The following is a 12,792-nucleotide window of genomic DNA, read 5'->3' on the forward strand; positions in this document are numbered from 1 at the left end:
GGGGGATGATGCCCTTCACCTGCATTGCCAGATACTAAGAGACTTAATAATATTTATGAGGTCCTGGGAAGACCGTGGTTTGGAAAGCATTCAAGGTGTGTGTGTGTGAGAGAAATGAGGAGTAACATGGACCTTGGGCAGGGGAAGGGCAGAGCAGCGTGGGGTGGGCACTGCCTGCAGCCCCCCCCAGCCAAGCCCCTGGTGCACCAGCGGGACCCTGGCAGGGTGCTGGGAGCAGATGCAAAGCAGGATGCCCTGCAGAGCAAGAGGATTGTCACCTTCCTCCTACTGCTTTAAATCAATTTGGATTCAAGCCCTACAGTGGATGTTGCTCCGAGCCCTCCTGGAGGGCTTGGGCTGGGGGGGAATCTTTGCCTGAGGGCTGGTGCTCGGGGGAGGGATGAGATCCCCCTGCACCCCCCAGGCACCCCTGGAAAGCGGAGGCAGCTGAGCAGCTCCTTGAGCTGGCGGGTGGCAGGCGGGAGGGGGTTAACCCCCCCCAAGCCCCCAGCCCTGCTCCCCGCCGTGCCGCCGCAGCATCTCCCCCCCGCACCGCCGCTCCCGGGGCTGCTTTTCCCCTTCTCCCTTTGCCGTGTTTAGTTAAATTTCCCCCGCCTTAGTTGATGTCACATCCTGTTCCACAGCCATCCCCTGCTATAGCCAGCCCTACCGATTCCTCCTTTTTTTTTTTTTTTTAATCCCTGTCCTCTCCCCATCACCCCCCCCCCCCTTTTCAAGGCAAACTTTTGGCAATAGCAGAGATAATCATTTCGTGCTCCGTTGAATTTCTCCTCGCAAATGTCTTTCGATCAAGGGAGCCATTAAAAAAAAAAAAAAAAAAAAAAATTGCCAGAGAGCCAGCACCGAGAGCAGAGGAGAGAAACTGGGATCCCAATAAATATGCAAAGTGAAGGCTCTGCTAAGCAGATTTCTTGCATTGCTTCCTGGGGGTGCTGAGAGCCGCCCGGAGAACCATTCTGATTTTTTTTTTTTAATTGCATTTTGTTGTCTTTTTTTTTTTTCCTCCTTTTTTTTTTTAATTAAAATAATACTAACACTAAAGGACCGAGGAGGCAGCGAGGCGCTCGGTGATCGGCACAGGGAGGCTCGCCCGGGAGGTGATCTGTATGCAAGGTGCCTAGAACTGGGTGCGAGACATGCAACCGGCAAGCAAGCTCCTGACCCTCTGCTTTCTCATCCTGATGGGCACAGAACTCACTCAAGTAGGTTTCTCTCTTGCTTCTCCCGGCCCCCCCCCCCTCCCCTTCTCTCCCTTTCTCCCCAACGCCATTTTCTACTAAACCTCGAGAGCACAAAAGAAAACTGGAGTAGGAAGCTGCCCCCCCCACCAACACCCCCTCCCCGGGCACCCCGCTTTTGCTCAGCCCGCCGTGCAGGTGGACACCCCCCCGCCGGGCTGGGGAAGGGGGGGGGAGCAGGTTGGGGGGCTCAGGAGACCGGACCCCGGAGCCGGGGAAAGAAGGGGGCTGCCCTGGCGTGTCACCCCCCCACCCCGTGGGGGGCCCCACCTGCCTGCCCCACTTGCGGGGAAAGTTGCCGTGTGGGGCTGGGGGGTGGGCTGGTCAGAGGGGGGGAACGGGGGTCAGCGGGACCCCCACCACCGGGCTCGGGCTCTGCGAAGTTCGGGGCTGCCTGTCCCAGGTCCCCGCAGGGACCCGACGTGAGTGCGAGGTGGCGGTCCCTCCTTGTCACCCCCCCCAGCTACTCATGTGGGGGTAGCTTTGCTGATTTTAAGTGACATTTAAATATCCCTTGATGTTTCCATCTGTGACAGGCTTGTGGGAGAGAAGAGCATCTTATTTATCTACCTCTCCCCCTCCGCCTTTTTTTTTTTTACTGTATTTTAATGCTTGCCCTTACTGTCCCGGCCCCTGGACTGAGTGAGTAGTGGGGCTGGGGGGAGGAAAGGAGGCACACGAAAGCCATCTCCTGCAAGTGGAAATAAAACTCCATTGGACTTCTTTAAGATAACTGGGGAGAGGCAGGCAGGGAAGGTTGTCTTTGGGGTTTCTTGTGGTTTTTTTTTTTCCTTTTTTTTCCCCAGTCACTGGGGAAAGGAAGAAAAGTAATTGCAAGAGGATGCTCTAGATTGCGGGGTTAATTGTGATGCTGCCTGGAAGCAAAAAAGAAAGAAAAAGAAGCTATAAATAGGAGGGGAATGGAGGCTTCTTAGTGTAGGAGCAATTAGCAGCTGGGCTCTCATCCTGGATGCTTTATGTAGATTACTTTTTCCCTTTCTCCTGCTGACAATGCTCTCTCCTGTCACTGCTCTATTGCTGAAGTTTCAGTAGCTGAAGCCTTTTGGCTTTGCACCCTCAGAGTATTTCTGCTGCCCCCAGGAAGAAATGGCTAAATTAAGAGCTGCCTTAATTGCATGGAGCTCTCCAGAGAAGGGATGAAAAGGTAGTAATTTGGCGGGCAGGGGGGCGAAGCAAAGAAATCCAAGAGCTGTGTGGATGGGGAGGGGTGGGAAGGAACCAGAGCTGCAAGTGAGTGCCCAGGAGAAGCCCATTGTGTGTGAGGATGCTCGGGGAGTGCGCATGCGCCGCGCTGGACAAAGCAGCCAGCGACCGCCAGCATTGCTTGAGAATCAGCAAAAAGGGGCTCCTTGCCATGCACCCAGCCTGGCCAAGGGCACGGCCAGCCCGGGGCCATGGCAGCATCGTGGTGAAGCAGGGTGCTGGGGCTGCCGCTTGCCCCGCTGCCCCTCCAGCCTCCCCTCCTGCCCAGCCCCGGGGAGTGCGCTACGGCCTGGGGACCTGGGTGGTACCCCCCTCCCCGGGGCTGTCACCACCCCTTCTCGGCCTTGTCAGCCCCCATCGCTCTGCATAGGTGGGTTTTCTCAAGGACACCGAGTTATCACCTCTTTGTGCCAAGGATGCCGCTGTGCTTGGCTACTTTTCCCTTTTCTTGTTTTCTTTTTGGTTTTTTTTGGCGAATGCAATACTCCAACTTTTCACCTAACTTTAAATCAAGGTGGGGATGGGGGATCAAACCTGCTCTGAACTGTGGGGCTGAGCGGTGCTGGCTGACTTGGGCAGAGTTACCTCCCAGCCCACCTCTGCCCACTGGCGGGAGGTTGGAAGCCCCTGCTAAAGCCCTGGTTTTGCTGAGCTGCCTTTCCTGGGGCTGGTTTGTGGTTTGCAGTGTCTACCTGGGCTTTGCTGCCTGCAGGTAGCCGAGTCCTGCCAGGCCCCGCGCACCGGCCATGCAGAGCTCTCCCGCCAGCGTGCCTGCTGACTCGCTTGGCACTGCAGAGCCCTTTCAGAGTTTTAGCATCTCATTTCTGTAGCACAGCTGCTAGATGCAATCCCCAAATATGCCTTTCAGCCCAGGCACCGCCCAGCTCAGTGTCTTCCACGTTTAATTCAGTGCTGGATTTACATCCCCATCACATGTGCGGAGTCTCTCCCATCCCCTACAGAGATCCCATGCTGGGGGAGGAAGGATTGAGGCTCAGGGGAGAAAGGTTGCTGATTTAGGCAGCTTTCCCTGATGATGCAGAAGCTACTGCCGTCCCCTCCTCTCCCTCCCTGCAGTGACACTGGCAGGCCAGCGCACAAGAAAAGAAGAAATGGGGAGAGGGCCGGCGGTAAAATGGGGCTGGAGGGGGTGAGCACATGGCTGTCCTTCCAGCTGGGTGCTGGGAAAGCTCTTCTCGTGGAGGTGTTGGTACTGCAGCATCCTCTGATGGTCCCCCCTGGGGTGGGAGGAAGGGTACCCGCGCCTGGCTGGGAGCACGCGGGTGATGCACAGGCTGCGGGCTGCACACCCAGGTTTGCTAGGGGCTTTAAGATCTGCCGAAGGTGGATGGTAGTCATACCTGTGTGAAACAAGGAGAGAGCTGCCCCTACATGCTCCCTGACACCCCAGTCCTTTGCAGAAGTCCGTGCCTGCCCCTCCGTCCCCCACGTGCCCCCGGGGGGGGGCAGCAGGAGCTCTGGCCCCAGAGCCAGACCTGGATGAGGCTCTGGGATTTCTTTTAGCTGTCAAAGGTCTCCTAATTTGTTTTGCGCCTTGCCTTGACTCTCCAGAGGTCAGCAATCAAAACATGAAATGGCAACTATTTCGTCTAAGTCGAACAGGCTGGCTTCAGGGTGCGATGGCCGGGTGCGGGTGCTGGGTGGCGGGGGCAGAGCTGCTGCTCTGGGCGCCCTGGGGTGCAGCACCCTCACTCTGGCTATGCATGCAGCTGTGGGCAGAGGGCTTCCCGGGCAAAGCCGTGGGGCTTTCTTTACTTGTCGTCTTCTCAGTGAGACCCAGGGCGGCTGTCCTGGTGGCCATGGAGGAGCAGAGCCAGCTTACGCTCTCTAAGGATCCGCTTGTCATGTGCGGAAAGATAGAGCTGCCAAAAGGGCAAAGGATTTGGGCTGCTGTAGCAAATCCAGGCAGAGGGGGTTCAGGATGCCATCTGCTCGTCTGTCTGTCTGTCCAACCCATCCCTTTGTCATGCCTCATGCTTGCTGGCGAGCTGCTGGGATATTACCAGTGAAAACCTCTTTGCATTCCTCAAAGTTTCGCAGGCGCAGAGCCGGGCAGCCGGCGCGCTGACATCCGCTTACCCGGTAATCAGTGAAACCACGCAGGAAAAAATACCTTCCTGGAGCAGGCAGTTATTAAACATTTAGGGCTTCTGCAAGAAAACAAACAACCAAACAAACAATTTTGCCATTGATTTACCTAAAAGCACATCAGGTCCCTCTTGGGGCTATTTTCAGGGGAAAGGGGAGAGCTGCCAGGGACACACACTGCCCCCCCCAGAGCTGCCCGTGCCCCTCTGCCCCAGCAGCACCCAGCCCACCCGTGCTGGCTCCCCTCCACCCATGGGGGACTTCCCAGTGCCCAGTTTGGTGGCTGGGCTCTTCCCCCCCTAGTCAGGGAGACGCATGGAAACTAGTAGGATTAAGCTGCAAATCTGCAGCCTGTAACAGGAGGCAGCTGCCTCATCTCATAAACCAATTTGTGTCTCATTTCACTAACTTCAGCTTTAACAAATAAAAAAGAAAGGTAATTTTCAACCCTGGTCGCATTTATTATTCAAGTTATCGGTCCTTGTGATCAGTATTAGCATCACTGCTTAAAGTAATACAAAACTAATTACTATCTGAGTGAATTAGATAGATGAAGGGTGTAGACTGCATTGGCAGTGGAAGAAGCTAATTCTCGAGTTATGAGTGATAAGTGTTGGCTTTGCCCTCTGTGACAAAGCTACGAACAAAAGGGAACAAGGCAGGGACAGGGACACACAAGGAGTGTCTCTCTGAGGTTTGTTGCCTGTGGGTGCCTTGGCCGGGCTCTTTGGGAGACCTGGGTGGGCACGGGGGATACCCGAGAGGTTCAGTCAGTCAAGCAGTCCCCCAGAAAGAGGAAGATGCACTTGGGGAAACTGAGGCACAGGGCCTGAGACGTGTCTTAGCACCAGCAAACCCTACTTGCCTCAAAATCCTGATTTTCCTTCTTTTGTAGACTATAGCCATTCCCTCCCGGAGCTGGGCCCTGCTCCCAGCCCCTGGGCCAGCTTTGTCCTGGCTTTCGGTTTTGGAAGCTTTCTCCCCATTCAGGACCCAGGTCCTGGCTCCCAGACTCTCATCCCACCCCAGCTGGGAGGCAGCATTCAAACCCAGCCAAAATGCAAAAGATCTCCTGGAAAGATAACAGCCGAGCAACAGCAAGAGTCCGCCCTTGGTCCAGGAGGGCGCAGCAGCGAGCGACCCTGGAGCAATGCTGTGTTTTCTAGCAAGCAACGTGCAGAACAAGTTTTCAGTGTAAAGGCGCTTTCTGACTGGAGGCGTGTGACTGACCCAGGGAAATATGCCCCCCCCCCAAAAAATCATCATCCCTCCTAACCAAAACATCCGAGCAACAGGAACCCACTGACGTGCCCGTGAAATCTGTGCCGACTTTAATGGGCTCTGTTCTAGCCCGGAGGCTCTGACATGTATTGGCACTCGCTGTTGGAGCATGAGTTTAATGTCAAGAGCAGCTTTAGCTAAACACAGATTTAGTGAAATGAAGACCTGAAAAGGGGATTATTTTGTTCCAGTGTAACATAAGCATGTTCTTTCTGCTGCAGAGGGTTTTTACTCACCGTGCAGATAACAAAAGGAAAGGTTGCAGAGCGTTTTGTGTGCAGAAGGAGCAGACCCAGGGTCCGTAGCCGGCAGTTAATTTTCCAGAGCACGTTGGGCTGCCTGATCCTGAAACGTGGCCATGCCTGGAGCCGAGCTCAGCACCAGGCATAGGCAGTTTCACACGAAGTCCCACCAGGAACTGGCAGTGATCTGCAGCACCGTGGTCGCTGTTTCCAAAGTACTTCAGGGTCTTTAATTGCCATTTTCTTTCCTTCTTTCGCTCTCCTCGTCTGTCCATCCATACCCTCCTGTGACAGGAGGGGAAGAGTTTGCTCTGCATTGGTACGGTGTCGAGACGATGGGGTCCAGCTCCAGGACTGAGGCTTGTGTGTGATGGTAGCACAGATAGTAGCAAAAAAAACAGGTAGAAAAGCAAGGACGTTTGGAAGTTGGACCCAAAAAATCAGGGAAATCTGGTACCTTTTATTGCTGTGGCAGTTGTGACATGCCGAGGGACAGATACCCCATGGCAAAAGCAACAGAAGATTGTCCCACACTCCAAACGTGATGGGGTACAAAGTGTATGTTCCTTAGCAAGGATGAACTTGCCCGTGCTGCCTCGCAGGGTAGGTGAGGGAGCCTCTTCTGCCTGGCACCATCCACGGCCCTCCCGCTGCCCACGGGCTGGTGCGGAGGGATTTCGGATACCTCCTGTCACAAGCTCAGGCAACGGGGAGTGCGAGGAAGAGGGTGAAGGTTTACTGAGTTGAGAGAGGGATGAGAAACTTTGTCATTGACTCAGGAGCAGAGTCCCCTGTAGTCCCGTGGTGCCAGGCAGAAAGCAGAGAGGCACAGTGATGGCCCAGTACAGTGCTGGGGTGGGCTTGGAGCCCTGGCCTGAGCCTGCTGGGCTCTACTGGCAGCTCCTCACCCTCAGCCTTAAACCCCACTGCAGGGACCCCCACGCAGAGCTGCTCAGCATCCCCACAGCCTTCCGCTGCCAGGCGTGCTGTACAGTGCCAGGGAGTGCAGCACCTCACACTGGTTCTCGGGGTGCTCTCCCATCCAGGTGTGATGGAGGTGGTCTTTTCCACCGTGCAGCTTGCCCGGCTCCGTGCAGTCCGCGCTCCTTTGCCAGCACAGCGGCACCTGGCAGTGGGGGAGCAATAGGGACCCTGGCAGCCCGGCATCAGTCAGGGCTCCAGGAGGGATGCCAGGAGTCAGTGGAAGCAGAGAGTCCTCCAAGAGGGTGATTCAGAGCCCCTCCATCAACTACAGGAGGGAGCTTTGGAGAAAAGTCACTTAGTCCAAATATCTAAGGAGGATCCTGAATTTACACAGGAAGATCCTTCCAGAAAGGACAAGAGCTTTCCTGCAGCCCTTGGCACGTCTCGTGGGTCTCCAGTGCAGAGAGGAGTCACAAAGAGCTGGAGCATGGGCTGTCCCACACACCACAGAGCAATCCCAGCGCAGGCCTGGGTGCCCTGCCAAATTACTGAGCCCTGCACTCCTGAGCTGCCAGCCCTGAGAAGGTGCCCTGGGCACTGCCCTCTATTGAGCAACCAGCTCAGCTGGACATACCCTCCTCGCTGGAGATGTCAGGGGTTAGCTGAGATGCCTCCCGCGTTTACTGAGCCAGCTTGGAGCACCAGCAAGATCTGAGGCTGTTAAAATATGGGTGTATGTATTTTAAAGCAGATCCCATCCTCTCACCATGCATTAAATAGGAGATCTCTGACTGTGGTCTGCAGACACCATCTCCACATGAGCTTGGGAGCAACAGAAACTTCAGCACCTCTTCTCTGAACCAGCCAGGAGAGGGAGACAATGACCACCGTGTCCTGCACACACATGCACACACATGCATTGGCCTTTTTGCAGACCTTGACCCTTTGTAGGGCTCCTTTAGGCAGGCAGTCACGGTTTGCATTCCCACTTTCCCAGCAGTGGAATTTTCCACTAAGTAGCTATTTTGGAAGACCCAGTTCTTTGCTTTTGTCTATCATTCCTCCTCTTTCTCTGCTCAGAATATACGAATGCAAATAGGATCTTTTGTTCCCTAACTGGTCATCTTTTCCTGCCGTTTACTCTCTGCTTACAGCAGGAGAGGCACCAAGAGGGCAGCGCTGCACCGCCTGCTTTTGTGGGGAGGGTGGGTGTAGCAAGCGCATCAGGACAAGAAAACTCGGTGACATCATGAGGGTTTTTTTTTCCACGGCAATGCCCTCTGCAGAAAAACCCAAAGCGATCACGAGAAACTCAACCAGTTCAGCAAAACTGGTGCTGAACAGATTTCTGCAGATGTTACAGTGGAAAGTTGCTCTTTTAAGGGCAGATCCTGCTTTGCTCCGGGAAGGCCCCTCAGCGAATGCTGTCAGGTCAACAAGAGTCGTCTGCGTCTCCTCCTCCTCGAGTTCACTAGCATTTCTTCTGGTTTGCGCTAGCACGAGCAAAGGCAACGTCAGGTTTCCCACACCAAGTTCATGTCCCCGCTGGTTTTTTGCGGTGTTTCATTTTGCTGCCATGCTGGGCTTCTAAAAGCAGGGAAATCATTAGGGTAGGGAAGATTTTCCCATGTTTGCTCATCACCTACTTCAGGCGCTGAGATGAGAGAGGTCATTTTCCCGCTTGATGCCCACGACCTAGCACAGCACGAGATGACTGGCGGCATCTCATTGCACAGCAGCGACCACCACCTCTTCCCTCTGAATAATCCTTCACTCCTAAGAAAGGGAAACCATGGCATTTCTGGAAGCCTCTTTTTTTTATCAGGTCTCTGCTTTGGACCAGCTGCTGTGGGCTCAGCTTGCGTGGCCGTGCCATGGGCAGCCTGATGGTGTTGGGGAAGGGCCGTGGTGCTCTGCCAGCACAGGTTATACCCTATGGGCTCTGGGCCATCCTGCTCCCGGTGTAGGTCATTAATGCATTAAGTCACTGAACTTTCTGAAAATATGTGGAAGAACGGCCAATGTCTTGATGTCCCTACCTTAACTCCCTTTATCGTACCAGCAAAGACTGGCTGACTGCCCCAAAACCCACTGCTTTTGGCTATTTCATAAACACTGGAAGCAAGAGAAAGAAAGAAAAGCATCTGGATTTCTCTTCCCCCGTTTATATTTCTATTTCCCCCGTTAATACACACACATCCCCTCTTTCGGCTGACATGAAGGGTTTTGCTCCGGGGAAGCGGAGCAGCTCTGCTGGCCGCTGCTGCCGGAGCACAGCCTGCACAAGCCCTCTGTGCCAGCTGCTGGGAGAAGACGCCTGGTAACGGGCCCCCGCCTTCGCAGGGACTTGTGGCTGCTGCTCCTCGCTCTGTGCCTCACCGTCCCCGTTTGCAGAAGCTTTAATCATTGCAGAGCACTTGAAGGGCATACGAATGAAAACACCTGCGTGCACTGGTAGGAAACAAGTCTTTCTTTAGTCCAGGTGGAATCCAGAGCCAGGCAATGGAGCTCTTGTTATCCCACTGAATAGCACTTTAAATAATAAAATATCTGTAGGTCTAATTCCCTTTGTATGTGTTTGGGGCAGACAAATACAAGGGATCAACTTTACTTATAAACTCAGTTTCAAAATGAACATTAAGATGATTTAAATGTAGCACTCAAGTGTTTTAAATGGTATGAAATCAGATAAGCAACCAGGGTCTCAGCTGCTACAGTGCTGACCACAGCATAAGCACCTGCCAGAGCAGAACAGGCTGAACTGGAACAGAGTGGGGAGCTGTGATTTATTCTAAAAGATGGACGCCATTGAGGCTTTTGCCTAATGAACCTGCTCCTGCAACCACAGCCTGAAACACCTCCTTGGTGCTGACCTCCTCAGGTACAACGCTGCACGACCTGACGGCACTTTTGCCATGGAAAGGATGCCTGGGCTGGGTGAAGCCGATTTCATGGCATGGAAGTAATGTAGCTACTTTGGGACCCCTAAGCAGAACAGAGATTGAGAGGGCAGGAGTGTTTTCTTATCGATTTCAGCACCCGGTTGACCTGTCAGGCAGCTGACTTACCTGGCTCAGAGCTCGTCTGGCCTGAGCAGGGGGAAAGGGCAGGGGTGACATGGTCTGAGGGTGCTGGGAAGCGAGGGAAGGGAATGGCATTTCAGCTGCTGCAGCCTGTGACACGCACTAGCTGCTGCCTCCCAGCCGCCAGCATCTGATTCTGCTGCCGAGTTGCTGGAGACCAGGATCCAGCCTGGCGTCAGTGCTCGTACTCTAACTCATCTCTTTTCCTCCACCTGGTGGACTTGCAAAGTGTGCTTTCATTTCAGTGCTTTACAGAAACTCCCCAGTGCTCTCTGCAGAAAGAGCTCCACTTGGCTGTCGCTGGTCCCCACTCCCTTTGCCCAGACCAGCAGTGCTGGGGTGCACTGGGATGATCCCACGCCAAGGGCCACGGCCCCAGTTAGGAGCAAGGCCCTGTTAAGGTGGGACAGGCCAGCTTGGCAGCGACTGCATTTCAGGGCACAGCTCCCTGCTCCCCCCGCTGGGACCTGCTCCACACACCGGCCTGGATGCTGTAGGGCAAGGACGTACTGGTGGGTCAGGGCCTTGGGGCACCCCTCAGCACCCTCTTAGCTGTAGCCCAGCCAGCTCCTGGGGAGGGGGCGGTGACCCCCACATCCCACGCAGCTCCGGAGGTGGCAGGTTTGGGGCTGGGGTGGTCAGACTCCAGTGGGAATGTGGTGGCTCTCGTGGGCTGGCCAGGCTGGGGGTGGCGGGGCCGTGGGATGGTGCAGGGTCTCTTAAAGCAGGGCCATGGTGGCTGCTCCAACACGCTGAGGCTGGTGCTATACCAGAGGAGCGAGGGGTGTCACTTCTCTCCTCTGGAGAGGGCCAGAGGATTCATTTCATAATTTGCTTTGCACGAGTGTTTAAACATTCACTTAGAGAAGGATGTGCAAGGAACTGCAAATCTCGGTTGGTCAGAGGCTTTGGTTCTGAAGTCACCAGGACAGTTCTGCAAATGCCTTCACGAAACCGGAGCTGTGAACAAGCTCCATCTCACTGCGGACTGTTCGCCGGGCCCGTGCAGCCGGGCTGCACGCTGTTCGCAGCGTTACAGCCCCCGGGCTTCCTCGGCAGGGTTTGCCTCAGAGCCACACCAGCTACAGAAAGCCAAGAATTTATTTCGAACTCGGGCGTGGGATGTTCTGGCAGTGTCGGACACTGTCCCGGCTCTCCTGTCCGTGCAGCCCTGCCTGCTGGGAACGGGGCAAGAGCCGCGCTGGGGCCGGAACGGGGCAAAAGCAGGGCTGCTGGGGCGGTTTGATTTAGCTCAAAGCGTATCGGAACCTTCGTGCCGATGGAGAGCTGCGGTTGCAGAGTGTGGTGGGGGGAGGCAAGCGGGGATGTGGGGGATGCTCTCTGATGGCTCACAGCCCGGGAAGACCACAGGCCTGGGGAGCACCAGGTGCCCCGCCTGGACCCCGCACCCGATGCACGCACCGCAGCAGGGACCGCCGCTCCCCACTGCCCTCGCTGCCACCAGCAGCTCCCATTTTACTCCCTCCGGCACGGCCCTTCTCCGCCGCGCCCGCTGCGGCTGTGCGCCCACCGCCCCCCCCCGCAACCCCCCGCAACCCCCCGCAGCGCCCCGCACCGCGCCCGGCGGCCGCCAGGGGGCACCGCGCCGCCGCGCCGCAGCGGGGGACCCCCGCCCCCCCACCCCCGCCCTTCCCCTCCCTCCCCAAACCTTCCCCGCCTCCTCCCCAATTCTTTCCCGCTCTCCCCAAATCTCTCCCCACGATCACCGATTTTTTCCCTCTCCCCAGATCTTTTTCCCTTCCCCATTTTTTCCCCCTTTCCCAAATCTTTTCCCCTCTCCCCAAACCTTCCTCTCCCTTCCCAAGCCTTTCCGCTTCTCCCCAAGTCTTTTCCCCCCTCCCCAATTCTTTCCCCCGAGCCCCAATTCTTTCCCCCCTCCCCAAATCTTTTCTCCCCTCCACTCCCCCTTCCCCAAACCCTCCCCACCCCCCAAAAAAAAATTTTCTTTCCCTCCCCCGAATCTCTCCTCCCCTCCGCCCCCCCTTCCCTTCTCCCCTCCCCAAATCCCTTCTCCCCTCCTTCTCCCTCTCTCCCCCCTGCCTCCCCCCCGCCCTCCGCAGTCGCTCCGGCTTGGCTGGGCGCTGCCGCCCCCCCGCCCCTCCCCTCCCTCCCGCCCCGGTCCCGTCCCCGTCCCGCCTCCTGCAGCCGCTCCGCTCCGGCGGGCGCAGGGAGGCAGCCCCGCTCCGGCTCCGGTACCGGCTCCGGCTCCAGCTCCGGTCACCGGCAGCACCATCGCCAGCGCCGGGCAGGGCCGCGGCGGGGCGGCGGCGGATGATGGGCCGGCGGCGAGCGGCGGCGGCGGCCGGGCGGCTGGCGCAGCCCGTCCCCAGCGGCATGGAGCCCGGCGCCGGTGCAGAATGAAGGGTGCCTGGCGCCCCCCCCCGCAGACATGTCTGTGCCTTTACTCAAGATTGGAGTCGTCCTCAGCACCATGGCCATGATCACCAACTGGATGTCGCAGACGCTGCCCTCCCTCGTGGGGCTCAACACCACCAAACTCACGGCGGCCACGGGCGGCACCTTGGACCGCAGCACGGGAGTAAGTGCGGGGTGGGGGGCGGCCGGCTGCCCGGAGCATCCCTGCCTCCCGTGCAGCCGCCCCGTCCCGCCTCACCCCGGGCTGCCTAAATCCCTCCTTGCCTGGTCACC

At 56.6% G+C, this 12,792-nt stretch overlaps 1 protein-coding gene across 3 annotated transcripts in view; it reads left to right on the top strand.

The window, feature by feature from the left end:
* The first annotated feature begins 706 nt into the window (after positions 1-706).
* The window catches only part of OLFM1 (olfactomedin 1), a 34,033-nt gene continuing 21,947 nt past the window's right edge, over positions 707-12,792 (top strand). Inside the window, exon 1 of one of the 3 annotated variants that reach the window (XM_075111853.1) lies at positions 707-1,223. In XM_075111853.1, the coding sequence (XP_074967954.1) occupies positions 1,158-1,223 (66 nt within the window). In that variant the 5' untranslated portion in view covers positions 707-1,157. Of the gene's footprint in view, positions 1,224-12,418; positions 12,683-12,792 lie in introns of those variants that run through there. The other 2 variants (XM_075111854.1, XM_075111852.1) reach the window with 2 other exon arrangements.

Source organism: Phalacrocorax aristotelis, chromosome 17 (assembly GCF_949628215.1).
Source record: "Phalacrocorax aristotelis chromosome 17, bGulAri2.1, whole genome shotgun sequence".
In the NCBI taxonomy this organism is placed as follows: domain Eukaryota; kingdom Metazoa; phylum Chordata; class Aves; order Suliformes; family Phalacrocoracidae; genus Phalacrocorax; species Phalacrocorax aristotelis.